Genomic DNA, 25,098 nt, shown 5'->3' with positions numbered 1-25,098 from the left:
TTAACGGTATAGTGACACCAGAAGTGCTTGTAGCGCTCTGGTCAGAAAAGACCACTATGAGCCAGGCTATACGATGACTTGTGTCGACACAGTCCTCTGCTCTTCACACCGCAAAGTCCTCATAGTAATTGTGGTATGGGCCCTCTCCGTACGGATTGGATAAAGGCAGGTCATGCATTTCATGAGTGTAGTCCCTCAACTCCAACCCCCGTTCTTCATGGGGTCAGATCTAGGTGCTCAGTTGGACACAGTCAACCAGGTTCTGTGGTCTGATATCCAGTTAGACCATTCCCCAGGTGTGCCAGGTTGCTAGCGAGGTAGATATGACTATCCCCGAACAGCAGGTGTTCCCATCCACCTGGTGATCTCTAAAGGACAGAAGTTACCTGGCCCACAGGCATTCTTCCAACACTTGCCCCGCTTCTGGGAACTCAATCTGACCATCTGCAGCACGCCCCTGCTGGGGTTGAGCCACCTGATGCACGTCCTGATTCATGTGGCGGTGCGGCAACCACTACGGATGTTGGTTGATAGCTCATTTCATGATTTTGAACTGACACTGCCAGTGATAGAAGAATTACCTTAATCACAAGCCAGGGATGACAACCTGGATGGTGTCCTGTCTACTTTCCCGACCAAAATTATCACGGTGGCCCACCACAAAGTGCTACCAGGAAAACCAATCTGCAGTGCTACCCTGGACACCAGAGGTGACATGGTCATATACTCTCTTGTGACTCAACCCGGAGACACAACCCCTGGTGATGACAGAACCTGTTTCTCACTAGAGGAACTCTACATTGGCTTTGAGGTAGATCTCAATGAGCGGCTTGCCAAAGCAGATGCTTTAATGACAGAGGATCAGAGAAACGCGCTTCGGAAACTCTTTCATGATTTCCAGCCTATTTTTTCGAGAGATCCCCATGACTGTTGTGTCACCGACCTCCACACCATTCGCATTCCCACTGATCCAAATGCACCACCCACATTTGTAAGCCAGTACAAAATCCCCCTGGCTGCCTATGAGTCGATCCAAGTGATCCTTGACAAGCTTTTGCAAAAGCAAATCATTCTGGAATGCAACTCAACCTACAACTCACCTATCTGGCCAGTGTTAAAGCCAACCGACAAGTGGAGTCTCACCATTGACTATCGCCCTCTGAATAAGCAGGTACCACTTTCTTGCTGGCCCATGATCCATTTGGACCAAGAACTGGCCAAGGTCAAAGGGGCCCGCTTCTTCTCTACTGTGGATGTGACCAATAGCTTCTGGACAATGAGAGTCGACCCAGCTGACCAGTACAAGCTGGCTTTCTCTTTTGGTAACCGCCAGCACACCTGGAACTGTTGTCCATTCTGATATTCAAACTCCCCAGCTGAGTTCAATATCTTCCTCCATAAGGCCAGTGGTAACCTCATCTACATAGACGACATCCTCATGAGGAACCAGAGCTTTGAGGAACACTTGACCAAGATCCGACATGTAATTAACCAACTCTCCACTGCTGGAGCCAAGCGTGCAGGTTTGTCAGAACTCAGAAGCTTCCTAGGTGTCTGCAGCTACTCCCGACAGTTCATCGAGGACTATGCAGAGATAGCCAGACCCCTCACGGAACTACTCCATAAAGACAAAACATTCGAGTGGGGAGAGCCCCAGGAACAGCCTTTTAGCCAGATGAAAGACAAGCTCAGCTCTGCGCCTTGTCTGGCCTACCCATACAAGGATAAAGAGTTCCACCTCGAGGCTTCTTGTCCCACTGTCTCAGTGCCGCCCTGAGACAGAAACAAGACACAGTCAAACATGTCGTCGCCTACACGAGCCAACCTCTTAGTGTTGATGAGAATAAGTTCTCTGACTGCGACAAGGCCCTCCTGGCCACCGTATGGGCTGTGGAACACTCCAGTTGCTACATTGGAGGTCAGAAGACAGTGATTGAGACTTGTCACCAACCTGTCAAATTCCTTAACAGCCAACAGCTGAGGGAGGGGCGGGTATCCAACAGCCACATTGCCACTTGGATGATGGCACTGCAAGGCTGCGATATTGAGGTCAAGTATGCCAAGAACCATAAAATGGCCTTGGGCTAGAGCCTGGTTGAATGCCAACACTGTGACTGCAAAGGGCAACTGAGCCCAGAATCCTTATTTGTCACCACTCCACTGCTCCCATCAAATCATCGTTACTATGATGAGAATACCTGTGCAGACCTCCCATGGGTCTACGTGGATGGCTGTTCATTCCGCTACAAAGACAGACTTGTGCAGGAGCCAGTATTGTTTGGTTCAACCGCAACGTCAACGAACCAAACAACTACCGACTGGGCAACAAGACAATCCAGTATGCAGAGATTGCAGCACTGCTCATCACGCTCCAGTAAGCCGCCAAGATGACTGTTGAGCAACTGACGATCTGTTTTGACTCAAACTATGCTCGTCATAGTTTTATCTATCACTTTCCCACATGGAGAGAGAATGGCATGAGGAATGTGAAAAACAAGGAAGTCAAGCACTCAGAGTACACCTGGCTTGTGACTGACTTGTGACCAACTTGGGAATGACAGTGTACTGGAAAAAGGTCAAAGGTCATTCCCAAACCTCCAGTCCTGACAAAGACGGTAATGATGAAGCCGACCGCCTAGCCAAGCTAGGTGTGGAACAGGGCATGGCCTTGGAGTTCCGAGACGAGTGGCTTCCTCTCATGTATTATAGGCTTATTTATTACCATATCTAATCATGTTACTGTTTAGTTTGTAGTTGGAAGTCAGAAGTTTATTGACTGCATTGTATTGATTATTAATTGATATTACTGCATCAATAAACTTTGTTATACTTTAAACAGAATTGTTTTGGTATTGTTCTGTATGCACCTGTGTCAAGGGCTGGCAGTGGATGTCAGTGCTCAGATTCAGTGTTTTCCTTTTGAATGTCGATGTTCTCTGGATGTCGACTTTCCTAAGAGAACATTCCTATAGTGAGACTGCTATACTGTCTGGTTATAAGTCCCTGATTCCAGGGTGGTGCCCCGGCGATATTAATCCTTATTAATATTCTATTGAATTTGATAATTATCTTTGATTGTTGATTTAAAGGATTAAAAAGCTAATGTTGATTCGAATCAATGTTTGATTGATCTTAGTAATAAATAATTCTTTGATAATTATTCATTATTGCTAATAACCAAACCCGCTCCTGAACGAACAGTAGAAATTAACATTTACAGAATTTATTAATATTGGTTAAAGTGAGAGTCACGTGACACCATGCGAGTTTCGGAAGTGTGAACAGTGAGCTCTGCGCACTTTGCTAGTTTTGATACTTTTAGTGATATAAACCGGTGAGATTCGATACACCCGATCCATAACTGTTCTAGGAAGACAATATGTCAAAGAATTAAAAATCCTCAGGTTCTGGAGACATTAAAAGACACTTACATGCTCAAGCTGATGCCCCTTCGGAGGCCTTTAGCCAGGTACTCGATTTGGACGGAGAGGTGAAAGCGATTCGGCAAGAATGGCTGAACGTATCAGCAATGCTGATGAAGGTAGTTGCTGACTTGGAGGATCTTGCTGCAATACATCGATCGATCACGGCAATGGAGACTAAATTCACTGAGATGGTTACAAGATTGGCGGATGTCGAGAAACGGATCAATTATCTGGAGTCATAGGAGAGGGAACTAGCTGCTAATCTGCTAGTGATCAAGGTGGATCTGGAGCATGTCTGGGAGAAGCTGGAGGATTTGGAGAATCGTAACCGGCGGAATAACATCTGAATTGTTGGAATTCCTGAAGGAGCACAGGGTCAGAATATGGTGTAATTCCTGGACGGACTCCTTCCAAATTTGCATGACATAACAGGCCATAAGCTGGAAATCGAGCGAGCTCACAGGGTCCCAGCTCGACGATCCGCTGAGGGAGACGGGCCCCAATCAATTCTGGCCAAATTTCTGAGATCATCCGATAAAGATCTCGTGTTACACGAGGCGATGAGTAAAGGAAGGCTTTCTTGGAAGAACCACAGCATTTTCTTGTTCCCAGACTTTGCGAATTCGATGAGAGAAACGTGATCGATTCAAGGAATGCAAGAAACTCTTACATCAACGGAAGGTTGCTTTTGCACTGATGTTCCCGGCCAAATTGTGAATAGATACTAAGGATGGCTGTAAAGTATTTACATGTCTACAGCAAGCCATGTCCTTCATAAAGTCAATGGACTGAGTAAGTCATTTTGTGGTACTCACATTGTAGCCAAGTGAGCCTGACTCACTGAACATTCACTTGACCGTCCGAGGAAACTGAGCACCTTTTTTGTTTCTTTTTGTGTTGGTTCCGCTGAGCGGCTGGAGTTTGTTTTGTGTAGCAGCACTCCTTTGGGTCAGTTTTGTGGGTGAATCTGCACGATGTTTGTGCTTATGCCTCCTATTGGTTGGAGTTTGTTTTGTGGAGTATTTCTTGCAGGACATTGGAGTGATTGGGTTATTTGTTGCACTCATGTAGCAGTTGAATGGGCCAGCTCACTGAACATTCATTTGACTGACCAAGGAAACTAAACTGCCTTTTTATCTTCCTTTTGTGTGTGTGTTTGTGCTGGTTCCACTAGAGGCTGGAGCTTGTTTTGTGGAGGAACACACCTTTGGGACAGTTATGTGGATGAATCTACATGTTCTTTGTGTTTATCCCGCCTATTGGCTGGAGTTTGTTTTATAGATTATCTTCTGATGTGTAATTCTGTTTTACAAAATTTGTATTGAAACACCAGACTTGAGCAGTCTGACGGCAAAGTTGTTGCGGGGGCTCTCATAGGCGTACATGGACTGTTTGAGTTTAGAGGGATGGACGCTGGTTGGCGCTGTCATGCGTGGGGTTAATGCGCACATTTTTCTTTTTTCTGTTTGTTTGTTTCGGGGGGATATTTGGGGTTTGATTGTTGCACTAATGTTGAATGTAGTCTTTATAATTTTATTTTTGACACACAATCTATTTTTTCGCTGTCACCCCTCATGATATAATATTGGGAGGAGACTTTAATCTATTGGTGGATGATCATAGTGAAGTAAAAGTGTGTAAGCCCCCTAGAGCAACATTGACGCTTCAAAAAATCTTTGTCTTACAGATATTTGGAGACTTTTGAACTCATCCGGAGGGACTATACATTTTTTTCATCAGTCCATATGATTTATTCTAGAATAGATGTTTTTATATATATCTAAGTCCCTCATTTCATCTGTTGTTGATTGCTCAATTGGAAACATATTAGTCTCAGATGATGCCCTGGTGAGTTTAGGTGTTGCCACATATGGAGAAAAAGAAATCATATAGTTGGCGCTTTAATGTATCCCTTTTGCTAAATTCTGAATTCCAACAAATGTTAAAGGCTGAAATCAGTGTTCAGATGGAGACCAACTGGTCCTCAGTATCCTCTGTGGGTGTGACTTGGGAGGCACAAGAACTCGTGGAATTGGAAGGGAATATTAAATGTGCCAACGCAGAGCTGAAGTGCCGAATGTCATCTGATGGCCACAGGGAATTGACCTGATTGAAATACAGATATAATACTATTTGTCACGGAAGGTGGACTTTTGGCTATTCAGGGCAAGACAGTCATACTTTGAGTCAGGGAGCAAGGCAGGGAAACTCTGGCTAGATTCTGTATATAAAAGAGAGAGTCTTTTTCTACCATTCCCTCAGTGAAATCTGCTGGTGGTGAAATATTTACTTCGGCCATTGATATTAATATATTGATAATAATGCTTTTAAAGAATTCTATCGTGATGTCTATAGTTCCACATCTTCATCTACTGATGAGGATATTAAAAACGTTGTGGAACCATTAGAACTTCCTAAACTGACGACTGAGCAAAAAAATTCTCTCGATTCTGAGATAACCTTGGAGGAGCTTGGCGAGGTCATTAAGGCCTTGCCTACAGGCAAGGCTTTGGGGCCAGACGGTTTTGCTGCTGAATTTTGTAGATCTTATGTTACAGAACTGGCTCCACTTTTGTTAGAAGTTTATACGGAATCATTAAAGAATGGAAAGCTTCCGCCAACCATGACACAAGCCTGGATCAGTCCGACTCTTAAAAAGGACAAAGATCCAAGCGAGTGTAAGAGTTACCGTCCAATTTCCCTGATCCAGCTATACGTAAATATATTGTCAAAAATTTTGGCCAACCGATTAAGTTATGACATCTCTTATACATATAGATCAGGTGGGGTTTATTCTGGTCAACAGCTCTTCTGATAACATTAGGCGTTTCATTAGTATTATGTGGTCAGTGGCGAATTATCAGACTCCGGTCACTGCCTTCTCACTTGACGGTGAAAAGGCGTTTGATATGGTAGAATGGGATTATCTTTTTAAGATTTGGGAAATATATAGGTTCGGGAATGCTTTTACTGGATGGATTAAGTTACTTTACACCCAGTAGTGGTGGTACAAACGAATGGATTAATTTCAAATTATTTTGCTCTGGATAGGGGCACCCAGCACGGTTGCCCTCTTTCCCCATTATTGTCCCGTCTTGCCCTGGAACCATTAGCAGCCGCGATAAGAAAGGAAGATGATATTCCAGGGGTGGTGGTGGGAGGTGTAGTACATAAGCTTTTGCTTTACGCAGATAATATTTTATTATTCGTCTCCGACCCCACTACATCTATGCCTTGCCTCCACAGAATTGTTAATTCCTTTTCTAAATTCTCAGGATACAGAGTCAGTTGGTCTAAATCCGAAGCTTTGGCTCTGACAGCGTACTGCCCAGCAACGGCTTTTCAGCCGGGCGTCTTCCAGTGACCCAAACAGGGCATTAAGTATTTGGGCATTTTATTCCCAGCAAATTTGTGTGATTTAGTTAGTCAATTTTGACCCCTTAATAAAAAGGTTTGAGCGATGTGGGCAGGTGGGCTTCATTACATTTATCTAGGATTGGGAAGGTTAATGTTATTAAAATGAATTGTATTCCAAAATTCAACTACCTGCTACAAAAAAGTGAGCCCCCCGATCACGATGAAAGCACCATTTACTTTCATTTATATCACACTCCCCTCAGACACTTTATATACATCTTTTGTGTTTTGTTTTATTTTTTTATTTAAAATAAATAACATTCCGATGGCATGTACTGTCTTCACTTACATAGATCAATAAGGGGAGAATAGTGAAATTGGCAAAAGGACAACTAGAACCTGGATTGCCCACACAACTAACCAGCTGTCTTAATAATGTCACCACATATGATCTTAGGCTAAGAAATGTCAAATTTACAAAACTTATCTCTCCTTGTCTTGCCTTCAAAGCGCATGTAATATTTTTTTTTATAGTTTTGACAGGTTCCATCGAACTATTGGTGTGTATATAGCTGGGCTGTGTGCCCAGAGCTATTTACACTTATTACAAATAATTATTGAACCCGTGGTAGGGGGGCCCCTGGTGGCCGCGGGGGCCTTATGCAGTGGCTAATGTTGCTTCATTTAGGACTTAGAGCGCATTGGGAATTCCAAATTGGGGAGAAAAAAAAGAAAAAAAAAACATGCTTCCGGTCAGCAGTGGTAATCACAATGGCTTTTAAAAACACGTGAGAACTAAGGCACGTGCGTCACAGCCGGAAGAACAGCACTGTTTACAAGAGAGGAGGAGGAACGCTGTACAGTAGCATGGATGATTTTGGTTTAGATCTGTATTTCTTTACTCACAATGGTGCATTTGTGTGCTTATCCTGGATGATTCAACCGAGTGGAGAACATGCATTTACGACTGTATCATGGCACTGCGAATACGTCATACAAGAGACCGCTTGGACTCCACTCTCTTGTGAAGCTTACCCGAAGCGCTGGATTATAGTTAAAATGTACTTAAATATTGATATTTTTCATACCAAAAGTAATTGTATCGCTTAAGAAGACATTTATTTAACCGCTGGAGTCTCAAAAGAGAAATCACCATCCTCTTGCATATTAAGGACCTACTGAGATAAGTAATTTATTTATTTATTTATTTATTAAAATGTGTTCTGGTGAAGAAAGAAAGTCATACACACCTGGGATATCAGGAGGGTGAGTAAATAATGAGACAATTTTCCTTTTTGGGTGAGCTATCCCTTTAACATTATGTTAAGCATAACTTGAACTAACAATGAACAATAGTGTATTTATAAATAAACATTAGTCAAGATTAATAAATGCAGTACAAAAAAATATCTCACTTAAAAACTACTTGATTTTGGCCGAGAAAGTTACACCTACCGACTACTTTCACTGAGGTCTCACTCTCTTCAAGCAGGTGGCTGTCACACAAACACACACACACACACACACACCGGTTCAGAATGGAGAAGAGTTGACAGACATTCCTGCTCCCTCCGCATTTCTCTCCAGTTCACTTTCAGTATGTGAAACCTCCAAAACACCACAGTCTCCTGTACTCTCTGTCTGACTGTTGCATTTGGGTGTGTATGTGTGGCTGCCTTCTGCCTCCTATCGCTCTGTTTAATTGAGTCCGGTTCAAACAAACAAGGCTGGGCATAGAAATGCATCTATTCTTCAAATACAAACTCTTCAGACATGTTTTGTAAATTCTGTTCTCTGGTTTGTGTACAGGTGTGTTTTGTTTTCTGTTGTTATTATCGCTGGTGGTCCTGTTAAAGCGGAAAAAAAAAAAAGGTTTTACTTGATCACCCCGCCTCGTGAGCGGCAGCGTAACTACTGCTCTCTCGTGGAAGGAGCTCTAAAAGCTCGCATGCAGTCTCAAGAACGCGCACAGGAAATTAATGGTCGGTCAAGAGTTTCACTTAATAATATATTAGATATTCAGTTAGATCTGTTATGACATCACCAAACCTCATCGTATGCTTTCAGAACAATCATGAGTCTCATGGAATAATTCATTATACTTCTGTGACCTTTTGAAGCTTGAAGAAGCGGTCACCATAAACTGCCATTGTATGACATCACTGAGCACAATTTTTTTTTTACTATTTCTCATTTTAAGTCAAACGGGGTTATGACAACACAGAGGTGAGTAAACAATGACTGAATTTTTAGTTTTGGGTGAACTGTGAGTAATTCAGATATTTTTTAAAGGATTACTAATAAAAGATGCATGCACAGTATAAGATATTTTCATATAATGCATTTCTCTTTTTTTCTTCTTCCCTGTCCTTCTCCATCAGCATTCACCTCTGTATGTCTGTCTGACAGCCCCTTGCTATGTAGCTTGTCCCTTTCAACTGGAACTGTGCCTGATACAGGAGAGAGTCAGAATGGGCTGAGAGTGTACTTAACTCTCTTTAATCAGATCTAAATCCCTTTATCCTCTTAGCAATCTCTGTCTCTCTCTCTCTCTCTCTCTCTCTCTCTCTCTCTTTCTATCTTGATCTCTGTCTCTTTTATTTGTGTTAAAATCACCCCAAAACTCTCCCAGGGGTTTGGACATGCTTTCAAAAACCTTACATCACGCTCTCACAGACACAGTGACATAACACTGGTGATGGATATAACATCACAAACGATGTAGAATAATAATTCATTCTTCTGAAGCTGGATATAAAGTCATTTTAAAAGAAATTATCATTGTAAACAACTGTAGGAACTGCTCCAATTTTTTTTAAATTGCCCCTTAAGAGAACATGACTCTCTCTAGCTTAAAGGTCAAGTGTGTAAGTTTTTACAATGTTTAAATACTTTCTCCTTTTCCAGTTTAATGCATAGAGACAACTATAAGTTTACCTATTTGTAGGTTAATTTCCCTGAAAAATGTAAATGAAGTTGCTATGTGGTGCAATAAAAACATTAAGCCCAAAATATTCTTTAGTTCTGACGTGAATGCTAGTGTCTGCATACAGACGAATGCTCAGCCTTTTAAAGTATACTTCATATGACTGTGCGCACATACACTGGTTGGCACATGCTCGCTACAGCTGCTATGAGATACTTGGCTAATCAGGAGTTAAGGCCATAAAGATGTCTTTATATTCCTTCAGACTCGAGTTATACAAATGCAGGTATCTCCTGACAGCCTAGCGTCTGACTGAAGTATACTTTGGGCTTAACTCTAACCCTGACCAGCCCAACACAGCAACAGTGCCTCAGCAAATGCCATGAGTTTTGGCTGGGACTATCTGTGGCACTAGTCATACCAGAATTACTGAAGTGAACACAAGCACTCTCTTTCTCTCTTTTCTCTGTATTATAAATGTAATGTGGAAAGAACTGAATAAACTATACCTTTTACTGTAATATTTATGACACAATCTCACATCTTTTTGCTGGATGGTTTTAATGTCACTGAACTATGTATAACAATGCAAGATGATCACTCTGGGGGCTCGAGCCGCTGCCCCTTTGATGAGGTGTCCCTCCTATGGAGATCAGCTGCCCCTTTGCTAAGGTGGCAAAGAGTTTGCCGGCACGTGCATTCACACATGCGCACACATCGTACACAGTACTCACACCTACCCGGTCCGACGGAGAAGCTGCCCAACACCACCCCCCCCACACACACCAACCTCTACCCTCCATAGACAGACACAATTTAAGTTTATGCACCTCTACTTTGTTTGAATCTACTACCCCTCTAAATGTCTGTGCACGTCCCTGTTGTTTCCGAGAGATCCAGTACCCTAGGATCGTCCATATTATGCCAACTCTGGACCCATCAAGCGCCATCTCCTGTCACATATTTTCGCACCAGCTCCATTGTGTTTACCTTCCCCTGCAGCGTGATCGGAAGCGCATTGCATCAGCAGCATGGTAGACCCGGGTTTGGATCCTGAGTAAAACCAGAAAGTAATAGCATTTGCATAATCAGTTTTGATTCGGAGGTTGCATTTTCGCCCAAAAACATTTACTGCTTTGGCCACTGGGGGAAGTATTTCGCATTTCTGTAAGCACAGACCAATTTCAGCAAGAAAAAAAGTCAACCTCCTGTTTCCGATTTTACTGTGAGATCAGTCTGATTAATGAGTATACTTGATAGTGGCTCCTCTGACAAAAATCAGTAAATTCACTCTGTATTCATCACAGCCCATGGTGTATGTACTGTACAATATGTCCACCACATGCACCCATCAGTCAATGTGTTCAATTGATCAGATATGTTTCACAATACGCAAATCAGTAGATCTTCAACCAGTCATGACAATGTGGAAACAAATGTGCCTGTTTTCTATCTATAAATCCCAGTCAGGCATGGCACCACTGCAGAGAATTACAGACCACACACACACACACACACACACACACATACACACACACACACACAACAGCATTTTATCAATGAGTCTGCTGCTGCAATATGCGGGGAAGGTTATTTTAATCTTTAATGACTTTCCTGAGGGGGACATTATTAATTAAACATTTACAGTACATGTATCTCTGTGGGTAAAAAAAAAAAAAAAAAAAAAAAAAAAGACTATAGCCTATTTGTCTTAGTTTCCTTAGTTTATTGTACGTGTTCCTTGATGAGCAACTGTTTTTGGTCCTAGGTTGTTACAAACAATCAGTCCTATCCCTGTTCCTTTACCCCAACCCTAAAATCTGAGAAGCTGATAGAAATATTGTGTGTGTCCTACTTCAAGAAATCATGGTACGTTTACATCTTACTGGGTGACACCTTATACGGTCTATTTCATATGCTGCAGCATCATCAAACTATTACTTTCTATTTGAATAGCAGTGAGTTTTAGCTGAGTTGGAGACATGGAGGTAATGGATATCCTTTAGTGGTAAATAGTTAATTTGTTTTGTACATTTAACAAGATTTAATAAGTGAAGCAAATATTAAATCTCCCCATGTTGACAAATTGCTTCTAGTGAGGGAAGTCTTGATTGTGAAGGCAACTCTGCCATCAAGTGGTAGTGAAGCAGACCAAACATTTACAGTCTTGCCTAAAAGACATCATGTTGTTGTCTCAGTGTAAAACAAAGATAAAAGTTGAAAGTGAAATAATGACTGACAGATATGTTAATGAGAGTACTCTGTAAAAGACCTGTTATTAATTGCCATAAGAGCACTTTATGTCTTTATGCAAATGTGGTACCACAGAGTCTGTGAGACCTCAAACCAACTCTTTGCCTCAAACCATTCACCTTTTCCACAAAAGCTGCTCTTGAATGGATGGTCTTTTTCAACAATCTTACTCACATTGAGTAAACTCAATTTATGTATTATATATGTGCACATACCACTTTATAGTTTAATAGTCTTATACTTTAATTATTTGTTAGTTCCTATTTTAAATCATGTTAAAAATATATAATTTATATTTTATCAAAAATATACCACTTACAAAAAGATTAGATTACAACTACTAATCAGATAGTTTACCTTAGCATCACAAAAATATAATATAATATTTTTATTTCCATACTTTAAATTGAGTTTAATAAAGTATATATATATATATATATATATATATATATATATATATATATATATATATATATATATATATATATAAATCACACACACACACACACACACACACACACTATATATATATATATATATATATATATATATATATATATATGTATATATAAAGTATTTTTCAAAGCTACACAAAACTGTTCCCAGTGTCCCCTGGTTACGGGTTCATATTATGGGGGTTCTCATATGACAGCGTGGTCCACCCTCATGATGGGCTTCACTAACTCTGTTGCATTACAGTAGGTCCACGTAGGCCTATGTACAAGGGCTGGAGACTTAACATATATAAACTGCCCATTGACAGAATTTGCTCTTTAACAGGTGTAGCAGCAAGTGCAGAAGTTTTTTCAAAATGATATAGCCCGGGACTATGCGCTCAATTTGGGGTTTAATTGCTGTGGTGGCCGCGGCAACTTTTTACTTGCATTTGTTGACTGCGTTCCTGCCGCCGGGTCCGCGCGCTGTGCGCAGTGACGACACTGAACCTGAAACCACACTTGAAGACAGCCGATGAGCGTGAGGAGGAAGAACAAAGGTGAAATTTCACTCGTAAATCTACATCTCATGTTTGGTACTTTACTTTGTAAGCAGCTACCACTCTACTCTAAAGTTTTCAGTTAAACGAAACGTATTTTACAATAAACCATTTTGGCTACATGCAGTGAGGTGAAGCAATTTTTTTTGTCCGGATCAATCAAGTTATTCTAAACACATTAAATATACCTAAAAGAAAAAAAATGTGGTGAAAAAAGTGGTGTGATCGTCCACAAATAAATGTTAGCATATTTTGGAATAATCTTTTATTATTATTTCTAAAAATGAATAAGCAGCGATTTAAAAAAAAAAAAAAAAAAAAAGATATATATATATATATATATATATATATATATATATATATATATATATATATATATATATATATATATAGTATTCTTGAAAAGGTTTTGTAAACCAAATCAAAGTCACGTGTTGTTTTTGCGAGGGGGGCGCGATTGTGGTGTTATGGGCATGGGTGCCTGCAGGATTTTATCTGAGGGTATGCACAGAATCTGCCTACTTCAAACTTATATCTGCAGGGGTCATGCATTTTTTTTTTCTCTCTCTCGAGTATGAGTAGCGTTCATGTAACTATTGGCTAAAGCCAATTTAACTATTGGCTTCCAGTAACCATTCAGAACAAACGAGTGCGCCCTAAAAATGCAAAATGCACCACGTGTCTCGAGACACTTTATCAGTTGAAGAAGATATTTTTAACTTGACGCCGTCTAAAAATGCAGAGCTCCCGTGAGAGATGCTAAAAACAGTGAAACGTGATGCAGTTGTCAAAAGACATCCATCTAGTGCAGAGATGCCCAAACTAGGGCCCGTGTTTGTTTTTTGTTTTTGTATAATGAAATTATAAAGGAGGGTTACCAGGGCAACTTTAATATTTGAATATAAAACAGTTTGCAGAGCCTGAAATTTGGCGATTGTGGCTATTGCGCACAATTTTAATAATTCCCACAATTTCCACATTCTTAATAAGGGAAAATCCCGCACACTTTTATTCACTTTACAGTGCAGCTGCAAATTAGTAAACCAACAGATACAGATGAACAAATCAAATCAATAAACTTGTTTTTGTATCAAACTGTAATTACAGAATCTGCGCAAATAAATCCGCTCTGTCTCTCCCTCTCTCTTGTAGCTGTCAGTAGTGTCAGAAGTGTGAGCGAGCAAAGTGAAAAAGAGCTTTGTCACATAGATACTGAACTTAAGATGTTACAGATGTATAAACCTTTCTAATCCTGTTAATTCGACATGCAAATGGTGTCATACCAGGCGACATGATAAAACTATATTGTTCTTGTTTATAATCAACAAAGCTGTTAACATTGCAAGGGCCTGAGCCTTTCATACACTATATTGCCAAAAGTATTCGCTCATCTGCCTTTAGACGCATATGAACTTAAGTGACATCCCATTCTTAATCCATAGGGTTTAATATGACGTCGGCCCACCCTTTGCAGCTATAACAGCTTCAACTCTTCTGGGAAGGCTTTCCACAAGGCTTAGGAGTGTGTTTATGGGAATTTTTGACCATTCTTCCAGAAGCGCATTTGTGAGGTCAGACACTGATGTTGGACGAGAAGGCCTGGCTCGCAGTCTTCGCTCTAATTCATCCCAAAGGTGCTCTGTCGGGTTGAGGTCAGGACTCTGTGCAGGCCAGTCAAGTTCTTCCACACCAAACTCGCTCATCCATGTCTTTATGGACCTTGCTTTGTGCACTGGTGCGCAGTCATGTTGGAACAGGAAGGGGCCATCCCCAAACTGTTCCCACAAAGTTGGGAGCATGGAATTGTCCAAAATCTCTTGGTATGCTGAAGCATTCAGAGTTCCTTTCACTGGAACTAAGGGGCCAAGCCCAGCTCCTGAAAAACAACCCCACACCATAATCCCCCCTCCACCAAACTTCACAGTTGGCACAATGCAGTCAGACAAGTACCGTTCTCCTGGCAACCGCCAAACCCAGACTTGTCCATCAGATTGCCAGATGGAGAAGCGTGATTCATCACTCCAGAGAACGCGTCTCCACTGCTCTAGAGTCCAGTAGCGGCGTGCTTTACACCACTGCATCCGACGCTTTGCATTGCACTTGGTGATGTATGGATTGGATGCAGCTGCTCGGCCATGGAAACCCATTCCATGAAGCTCTCTACACACTGTTCTTGAGGCACTATGCGCCTCAGCATCCGCTGACCCCGCTCTGTCATTTTACGTGGCCTACCACTTCGTGGCTGAGTTGCTGTCATTCCCAATCGCTTCCACTTTGTTATAATACCACTGACAGTTGACTGTGGAATATTTAGTAGCCAGGAAATTTCACGACTGGACTTGTTGCACAGGTGGCATCCTATCACAGTACCACGCTGGAATTCACTGAGCTCCTGAGAGCGGCCCATTCTTTCACAAATGTTTGTAGAAGCAGTCTGCATGCCTAGGTGCTTCATTTTATACACCTGTGGCCATGAAAGTGATTGGAACACCTGAATTCAATTATTTGGATGGGTGAGCGAATACTTTTGGCAATATAGTGTATCTTGGCGCTCCCTCATTATTCATAATGCAGCACATTTGCAAGAAAGGCAGAAATAGCAAAAATACTTTGTGTAATGTACCACATGCATGGTGAAGAGAAACACGTAAACACCTGTTACATCTCTCATTTCCATCTCTATTTCCATCCAGGGTCGGAAATTAATAAAGGCTCTGGGCCAAAACAAATCCCCCTGCAATCTGATATAGTTCCAAATTAATATAAATATAATAATATATAAATATAATAATAATAATAATAATATAATATAAATATAAATTAATTATTTGTTTCGTGCTGTCTATTGTGCAGATGTTGCCGAGTCAGTTCGGTGTCATGCCCACACACTAAAATTATCAAATGCTACAATGTAAAAAAATATAATAATAATATTAACAAAAATAATATCTGGATGTGTTAAATAGCCTTGATGTTAAATAAAACATTATTAATGATACAATAATACTTTTACAGAATATTAACCACTTCATATCTCTGACTAATGTTCATCGTTTTATTAAACTGACTTGGAGTTGCTAAGTTTTCTTTATAAGCTCCTCATTCCAAATCCAGAGAAATGCTGTCATCTACATCTGCTGTGTCTTTGCATTTAATTTAATAGCCAAAATATTTTTAAATATGTGAATGAGAAAAAAATATGTTTCAGTAACAGTATGTCAGGAAAACGATGCAGACATTGTCCTGAAATCTTTTAAAGACATATTAATCAAGATAGTGAATAAACATGCCCCACTTAGAAAAAGGTCAGTGAAATGTAATAATGCTCCCTGGCTCCATGCGGAGCTGAAATTATTAATGCTACAACGAGACAATGCAAAGGAAGTTGCACAAAAATCAGGCAGTTATCTGGATAAACAGTTCTACTGTAAGTTAAGGAATAAGGTTACAAAATTATATTACATTAAAAACAGGGAATATTTTAAGTAAAAAATAAGCTGCGCAGTAAGTATAGCAAAAAATTATGGAAAACTTTGAATTGAAGTCATGTGTAGAAAGTCAAACAATGTTCAAAAGTATGTGGATAGGGATGGACAGTTTATTACTAAACCTTTGGATATAGCTAATTATTTTAACAACTTCTTTATCAATAAAGTGGATAATTTAAAATCTAGTATGCACTGCAATGATGTACAGTTAGCTTGTAATCCTATTGTAAATATGATGAAAGACAACAATTGTTGTTTTATGTTTAATCAGGTTGACCCAGACACAGTTGAGAAGATGTTACTTTCCTTACAAGATGACAAACCTTGTGGAGTAGGTAATTTAGATGGAAAATTAATTAAAATTGTAGCTAGGCAACTTTCTCAAACAATATACCATATTTTTAATAGATGCTTACTTAGTGGGACTTGCCCAAGGCTTTGGAAAGAATCTAAAATTATAACTTTACTCAAAGGGGGGAAAGCTGATTTTACTGGTTCTAACTGCAGGCTAATTAGTATTCTTTCTATTTTGAGTAAGATTCTGGAGAAGATTATTTTTAATCAAATTGTACATTATTTTTGTGTAAATGAGCTACTTACTAATACACAACACGCCTACAGGCCAGGACACTCCACCAGCATTGCTCTGATACATATGTCTAATGAGTGGTTGACAAGTATAGATGACAGAAAATTAGTTGGAGCTGTTCTTTTAGATTTCACTGCAGCTTCTGATGTCATTGACCATTGTATTCTTGTTGCTAAACTTAAACATTATGGTTTCTCACCTTTAGCCGTTGCCTGGATAGAACGTTATCTCTCTGACAGAACACAAATTAGTGTTTTTTAATGGATCCTTTTCTGATGGCAAATATACTTATTTGTGGTGTCCCACATGGGCAGTTGCTTAGGTCCACTTTTATTTTCTATTTTCATAAATTATTTACCATGTGTTGTTGAAAATGCTAATATAGTTATTAGAGCCCGACCTATATGGGATTTTTTAGACTGATACCGATTTTAGAGAGGGAAAATTCACCGATTACCGATATGGTGGCAGATATATTTAATTTTTGAGCTGGAATGAAAACAGAGACCTTTTCTATGTGGATTTTTCACCGATATGACTATGCAAAGGAACTCAGAAGGCTGCTTTCTTAAACAAATATTTTTATCAAAGAATATTTGACATTATTATTATACATTTTCAACAAATTCTAGAAATGAACACTGAGAAAATAAATAAATACAAATACACTAAATAGCTTAATAATCATCAGTACTGTATGTTTAGTATCAGTCAAATGCTGACCATTTAAATAAAGAATAAATAAAAATAAAACAAATAGCTAAATAAACATCAATATTGTTTAGTATCAGTCAAATGCTGACCATTTAAATAAAGAATAAATAAAAATAAAATAAATAGCTAAATAAACATCACTACTGTTTAGTATCAGTCAAATGCTGACTATATTAATACTACCGAGTCAAGATAAACAGATAAGCAGCAGTGTTACACTGTATTCTGCTATACAAGTTCAGGGGAATCTTTCAGCGATGGAAAACCAGACTTCTAAATATTACATTTTATAAATGCAATGACTGGAATTGTTTGGTTGAAGGGGGTACCAAACTGTGAATCCTGAACAAAACAGTTTGGTGAATACATGTTTACTCATTAGCTAGTTAGCTATAAGCTCGTTGTCATGGAGAGTAAAAGACGGACATTGTTTATTTTACTTACCAGCATTGTGTCTCACCAACTACATAACAACATAGCATGAAATCAACACTTATCAGACACAATCCACCACCACAACATTGTCTGTTGAGCTGCAAAAAGATGCTCTGATGTTTACCTTTCAATCTGCTACATTACTTACTGCACTGACAAACTATAGCTAGCTAACAGTAAACAGACATGAGTGACATGGTTGTCAGGGAAAGGTTAATGTTATATTAGTTATATTGAAAAGGGAAAATGATGGGGTCATTGTTTATTAAGTGTCCAGTATGTATTTTACAAACTAGTTAACTTACCCAGACACAGCTCAACTCCGCCCTGTCTGCAGAGCCGCCTTCATTTCAGCACTGTAAACAATGGAGTCGGAGCGCGCTCTGCTGGACAAACTATGCTATGTCACCAATTCTAAAGCATTGTTTTCTGCATTATATGTTCTGAAAAAAAGTTTTCATATCGGCGCATATCTGTAAAATATACGCTGATACCGATATATTGGTGAAAGGCTAATGTCATAATATCATAATGTCCCCAGATTGGGATTTCACAGCAGATATGTTAGCAAACTTTTCACTGTTACATAATCTCAGAGCTAAAAGGTGTCTCAGTCTATTCCCCTGAAAATAGTAGTTCTGCCTGGATCTTTGAATCAGAAATTCAGCCCTAGATCTCAGTAATGAGTTAAGTTCCGTCCTAATAGCCATGATTTTGCTGAGCATATTGTCAGAGAAAGAATGTTGATTGGCGCGCTCTAAGTTCTGAAGCTGTGATTCAAGCTCATATCTTTTCTTCCTAAGATATCTTCCTGTAACAATTTAGGGTTAAATCGCCATCTAGCGGCCCGAGATGGTCGAGGGACCAAAGATAATCTGCTCAAATTGCCACCATGATCAGATAGCGATAGGGAGCAAATATTGGCATTTTGAGCAGCCGGAGATAAAGTAGTGGAGATAAAAATATAGTCAACTCGTGAATAGGATTTATGAGTGGCGGAAAAGAAAGTATATGACCTAGCTGAAGGATTTAATAAGCGCCAAATAACTACCAATGAGGATGAGGTTATACATTGTCGGAGTTTATCAGAGCAAAGAGCTTGGGAGTGTGATTCATTCGGTCCATATCTGTCTAAATGTAACATATGCTGGAACTGGCAATGATGAAGACAAAGACGATGATGAAGATGAGAACCCAAGTGCAGTTTATTTACAAAAGTGAATCCAAAACCCTAACTACAAACATGATTTAACAAAAACATGAACTTGACATAAACTAGACTTGACAACAAAACAACATTCACATCCAATACTTAACAACTAGACAATGAAAACATGAGGGCTTAAATACAAGACATGGGAGAACATAAACCAATGAACAAACAGAACTCATAACAAGCTAATTAAACAATAAACCAATGAAAACATGACACATGAACATGGAGGGAAAACAAATCACATGACAAGGGAAACAGGAACACATGACATAAAACAGGAACTAGAATTTCAAAATAAAAGACATGAATCAACAAAATACACCTGACACTAAACTGTGGGACATTGCAGAATTCATATCCTCACCCATTACAATTTCAGAGTCAGAAAATTTAGAGAGGTAAGCTGAAAGTAGGGGGGAAAATGTGGGGTGAGGGGTACAGGGAGCATAAACTGAAAGAAATACAATATTCCTATTCTCCACCGCTGATTTTATGTGCATTATTCTACCATCTGCATCACAGCCTTTATCCAAAATAGACATATCTAAAGTCCTCCGCACCAATATCAAGACACCTTTAGTTTAAGTATCAGTAGCTGAATGAGATACCGCTTCATAAAACGTATTATTGCACCTGCGTACATCCTCCTCCTTCAAATGGGATTCTTGCACAAGAGTTATATCAATCTGTCTTCTTCGTAAGAAATCCAACAAACCTGTACGCTTGCGGGGGCCATTTAGGCCATTAATATTGCAACTTAAAATAACTTAAAATATTAAGATCAGTCATAGGTATAAGATGGAAATGCTGCAAAATAAAATACAACTTTGAAAATGAATCCATGTGAGTCTACCATTACTACCATTGTTTCTCCCTCCAAAGTGCCCTTCGGAGCATGATTTGTTTCATTCTGAACACAGGGGCATCATGCATCACAGAACTCCTTCAATCGACCGATAATCTAATGACAACTTCTTTTCAAACTAACTCAGACATTTTAATGCAAGCTCGCTGCTGCGCAACACTCGCTCTGACTATTCCACAGCACACTGCAGTTATACACAGCCTCTGTCCGAACAGACACAAGCTGAATTCGGCTCCGCAAGAGGCGGATCATGCGCCGCTTCCCAACTCATTCATAAACGTCCTGCAATGCTTCTCGTTTGCTCTCAGCATTTTTGACGTATATTGTACAGCAGAGGACAGTCAAACTCCTAAGGAGAGAATGACCACAAGTGTATTCTTTCGTAATGATTGCAAGTCCATTTCTCCTACAATCTGCATGCAGTACAGAACCAAAGCTCTTATTTCTCAGATCATTTTATGCTGTTTTTCACATTGTTTAAGACGTACTGTATTACCCAGCACATTTCTCCTGCATTTCTGTATGCAGTGCAGAGCTGCAACTCAGTGCATTCCTAGATAATTCACACCTATTGCTATGCGATGCATTTCCTATGCAAGATGTACAGTATATTGTACTACAGGTGACAGTTATACTCCTAAGGAGCGAATGGCCTCAAGTGAATCCTTCAGTGATGATTCTTTCTCATCTTTCAGACAGGCTGGTGTCCAGATTATTCACCCATTCATTTTATTGTATGTTTCTTAAAGCATTTCTAAAAACTTTTTTCTAAAAAAATCAGCTCAGTATTTGGTCTCACCTTTTTATGATCTGAACTCTGATGTAACACTTCATATAAACTTCAGGCATGTGGTCCCAGAGGAGTCTTTATACTACTCAAAAATCAATTGCTTCTGTAAAATAATTTGTATGCTGTGAGGAATTGTTAAAATATGTTTGTTGCCTAGAAGTGGAATGGATGCAGCTCACCTGTGAAGTGACGTCACATTTGCAGTCATAGAAAATATTGCAGTTGTCATTTTTATTTATTTTAAATATATAAAAAATCACAGCCATTTATTTTATTTTTAAACTATCTACCTTCTTTAGTATTTACTCAACATTTAAATTGAATTTAGGTTAAAAAAAATAGCTAGGAGACAATTCTATTAGATTGTGTCATATAGATGGTGTCTATTAAAGAAGTCTATTAAACTAAAATTAAGTGTAGTAAAATTGTTTTACACCATTGTTCATTGCTGTTTTGTTTTTTTGTTTTTTGTTTTTGTTTGTTTTTACATTTTTAGTGTTCCAATAAATTTTTTGTCACTCATTTTCACTTCAAACATTTAAATAAATAAAAACCTGTCTTTCTATCATCACACAATCTTGTCTATGAGCAACATTCCTAAAACTATTATATTAAATTATAATTTTCTAAATTTGTTTTTAATTTCAGTAATGAGGTCTATTCTTTGCAAGAAAAGTGAACAAGTATTTCACAATGCATGCTAGAGAGGGTTAACATAGTCCCACTAGAGGGGGGCATTGAGCTTTTTCAGATAATTAGTTTCATGTATGTTTATATTTATTTCTGGTCATATACCAGCAATGCAACCCAGGGGATCCATGCAAACTATTGCTTTAAACCTTCCTTCTCCTTCCTATCTCTATCTCATAGTGTTGATTTCTATATAAGTAAGCAATGATGGGTAACATAAAGATGAAATTTTGCACAAATTAATGAGAGGATTGGAGGGAAACATCTCTTGCATTTGTTTATTGAAAATTAAGTGCTTTACTGATCCCACAGTGTCTTCTAATTTTTCTAGATTGAAGTTCCCATCTGGCTTGGATGAGCTGAGGGAACTAGCCAATCTGCTGAAGTTCTATAAGACAGAACACACTAGTTATGTGTTCATACTCTACTGCAGTGCCTACCTCTACAAGCAGTCCTTTGCCATCCCAGGCTCATCCTTTTTGGTTAGTAACAGGGGGCTCATTCAAAAAAATAATCACTACTGTGTTAAAGGGTTTGCTCTATGAATACACCTATGGGTCACCTCATAGTTTGAACTTTAAATGTATTGACAGCAATTTCTCTCACCAAACTGCAGCATCTATCCTTTCTTGGAGAAAATGCAATATATTATATCTGGTATATAAATATGTTATTTGAATAAAGTATATGTACCCGATTTGCATAATCTGATAAAAACATATTTTACTGCACATCTTTCTTGTCATGTTTAGAACATGCTGGCGGGGGCGTTGTTTGGGCCATGGCATGGACTCCTCATTGCCTGCACTTTGACCACAGTGGGCTCCACCAGTTGCTACCTGCTGTCTTGCACATTTGGCAAATGCCACATCGTCAGGCTCTTCCCTGAGAAAGTGGCCATGCTGCAGAGAAAGGTGGGTCACCTCTTTGTGTTTAGCACATGATGGAGGGATTTCCCATTAATCAGTACTCTAAAATTAAACAATGAGTGAAAGTACAAATAAGTACAGTGTGTGACTGTGCTTTTGGATGTGTTATGTGCAAGTTAATCTATAAATATGTTTTGTGAACTCTGTACGTACACGTTTGATTTGTTTCATAAAACAAGAAATCACAAGGGCCTGTGCTTTACAGTGATTTTAGAAAGGGTAAGTGGTGTTTTTAAAATCACTGTAATGCATGGATTCGAGTAGTTTATTGATTTTCTTTAAAACAGCAGCAACAGCACTTTGATAAAAGACACCAATATTCAATAGAATTGTATTTATTAATAATTATTGGAATAAACAATTTCACCAAGTAAGATTTTTTATTATCCAGACTGTTTGTGGTTTCAAAGCAACATAGCAAACTAGCATTAATATACTGTATAATGTGCAGTAATAGGATTAATGGCTTTGAATGTGGTTCGTCCAGTCAGTATGCATTTTGGACTGGTTAGAAATGAACATGTCAGACATGAAAACAATTCCTTTCCCAAAAGCTTTCCCAAATAAACTTCATGATCAGTTACAGACAGTAGTGATATCTTATTGTCTATAGAACCTTTACCTCAGAGAGTTGGAGTAGAAAAGTGATACATGAACACCTAATTATATAATCTCTGTCTCTCCCTTAGGTGGAACAGAGCAGGAGTAGTTTGTTCTTCTTTTTGCTTTTTCTGCGGTTCTTTCCCATGACACCTAACTGGTTCTTGAATGTCACCTCCCCAATGCTTAACATCCCCATCCCCTTATTCTTCTTCTCCGTTCTCATCGGTGAGCTTTCATTACATAACAGTTATGAATGATGTTACAAGGGGGAGAGGGGTTGCACCCACTGATAGTGTTGTTTATTTGCCATACCAGTTGTATTGTAGAACTTTGTACAAGTACATTGTTTATTTGCCAATACTAAAGGAATATTGCAAATCAGGAAATGGTACAAACACAAAAAAAATGTGCTGAACACAATTTGCATGAAAAGAATGACAATGACTTAGTATAAATAGTGATAGTGCAGCACTATTTCAGCGCATTTAGTGCCTTGTTAAACTGGATTGAAGGTGACGCTGAAATACCATGCACAAAAGTGATTTCACCCCTATTTGTTTTCTATGTGGTGGGTGTACAGGTACTTTCACTGTAATTTGATTTCATCTTTTTTCTGAATCTTTCTAATGGTTGTCCATTAGAACAAGTCTGTGGGCCAGACTTAATTCATACTTTAAAATAATTATGACATTAAAAATAGTTTCTTCTTAACCTCATGATTCTGAATTATTTTATTGCTTCCCAGGTCTAATCCCTTACAATTTTATCTGTGTCCGGACGGGAGCCATCTTGTCTGAGATTCAATCTTTGGATGACATCTTTTCGTGGGGTACTTTGCTGCAGCTTCTGCTAATCGCATGTGTCACTCTAATCCCTGGCACTCTAATCCGCCGCCATAGTCAGTCTCACCTCAAACTTGATGGCCTGGAATCCAATAGACACCAAATGGTCCTAAATGATCGCAAGACCAGATGATCTAAAGACAGACAGAATAGGACTGCATCCTATTGATATGGGACTGATCATAGGTCTGGAGTCTTGTCTGGAGGATTTGGTAGTAATGAAGGGGCGTGTGGAGACTGGAATTGAAAAATGGTCCATATTTGGTCGGGATCTAATCTGCTGGAAGAAATGTTCTTAATCTTAAATATTGAGGGACAAAATTAGCTGCCAGATGTCTAATGAAGATAAAGTGCCAAATAGACTATTAATGTCTTAAAAAGATTACACACTCGGATTACTGACTACTACATGTACACCACCAGACAATGCATAAATTTGTAGGAATCAAGAATTGGATAGCTTTGTTTTGAACAGCTTTAAGTTCTTATAGATGCAAAGATATTTTGGGGATATTAAAGAAATTAAAGTGTTTAATTATGTTGCCAAATATGTTTGTGGCTTTATCTATTTGTTTGGTCTGTAAATACCTTTGCCAGGCTGCTAGTCTCTGGTATAAATGTATGTTGTAGTTTTTTCATGTTTGTTTGTTACATTGTGTGTGAGTGTGCTTAACCAGCACTATTGAGTCTGTCTATACACACACACACACATAAATAACACACTAGTAATTAGTATTAAATTATATACATATATTTCTCTACATTTATTTATATATTCTGCAACTGCTTAAGAGCTGTATTTCAAAAATATGTATATCTATATACAAATGTCTGTCTTGTGTTAATCATGAAATTATTGTTTTTTTATTAATAGTTCTTTCAAATATAGTGCATCCAAAGGTGCTTTTTTAGCTTTTAATATGGCATTTTTGTGTTTTTCAAAGTGTTTTAAGCCTTATAATTTTAACCATTTTAACCAGCT

The 25,098-nt window shown here is 38.9% G+C and overlaps 1 protein-coding gene across 1 annotated transcript; it reads left to right on the top strand.

Moving 5' to 3' along the window:
* The first annotated feature begins 2,554 nt into the window (after nt 1-2,554).
* Nucleotides 2,555-24,721, top strand: LOC127444746 (transmembrane protein 41A-B-like). Its single transcript, XM_051704308.1, has 6 exons — nt 2,555-2,700; nt 12,854-12,955; nt 22,074-22,224; nt 22,495-22,656; nt 23,361-23,499; nt 24,020-24,721. The coding sequence occupies exons 1-6, from the start codon at nt 2,555-2,557 to the stop codon at nt 24,247-24,249; spliced, it is 930 nt and encodes a 309-aa protein (XP_051560268.1). The 3' UTR covers nt 24,250-24,721.
* The last annotated feature ends 377 nt before the right edge of the window (nt 24,722-25,098 follow it).

Source organism: Myxocyprinus asiaticus, chromosome 8 (assembly GCF_019703515.2).
Source record: "Myxocyprinus asiaticus isolate MX2 ecotype Aquarium Trade chromosome 8, UBuf_Myxa_2, whole genome shotgun sequence".
Taxonomy (NCBI): domain Eukaryota; kingdom Metazoa; phylum Chordata; class Actinopteri; order Cypriniformes; family Catostomidae; genus Myxocyprinus; species Myxocyprinus asiaticus.
The sequence above is the reverse complement of the archived record's forward strand: the minus strand, read 5'-3'. Positions and strand labels throughout refer to the sequence as shown.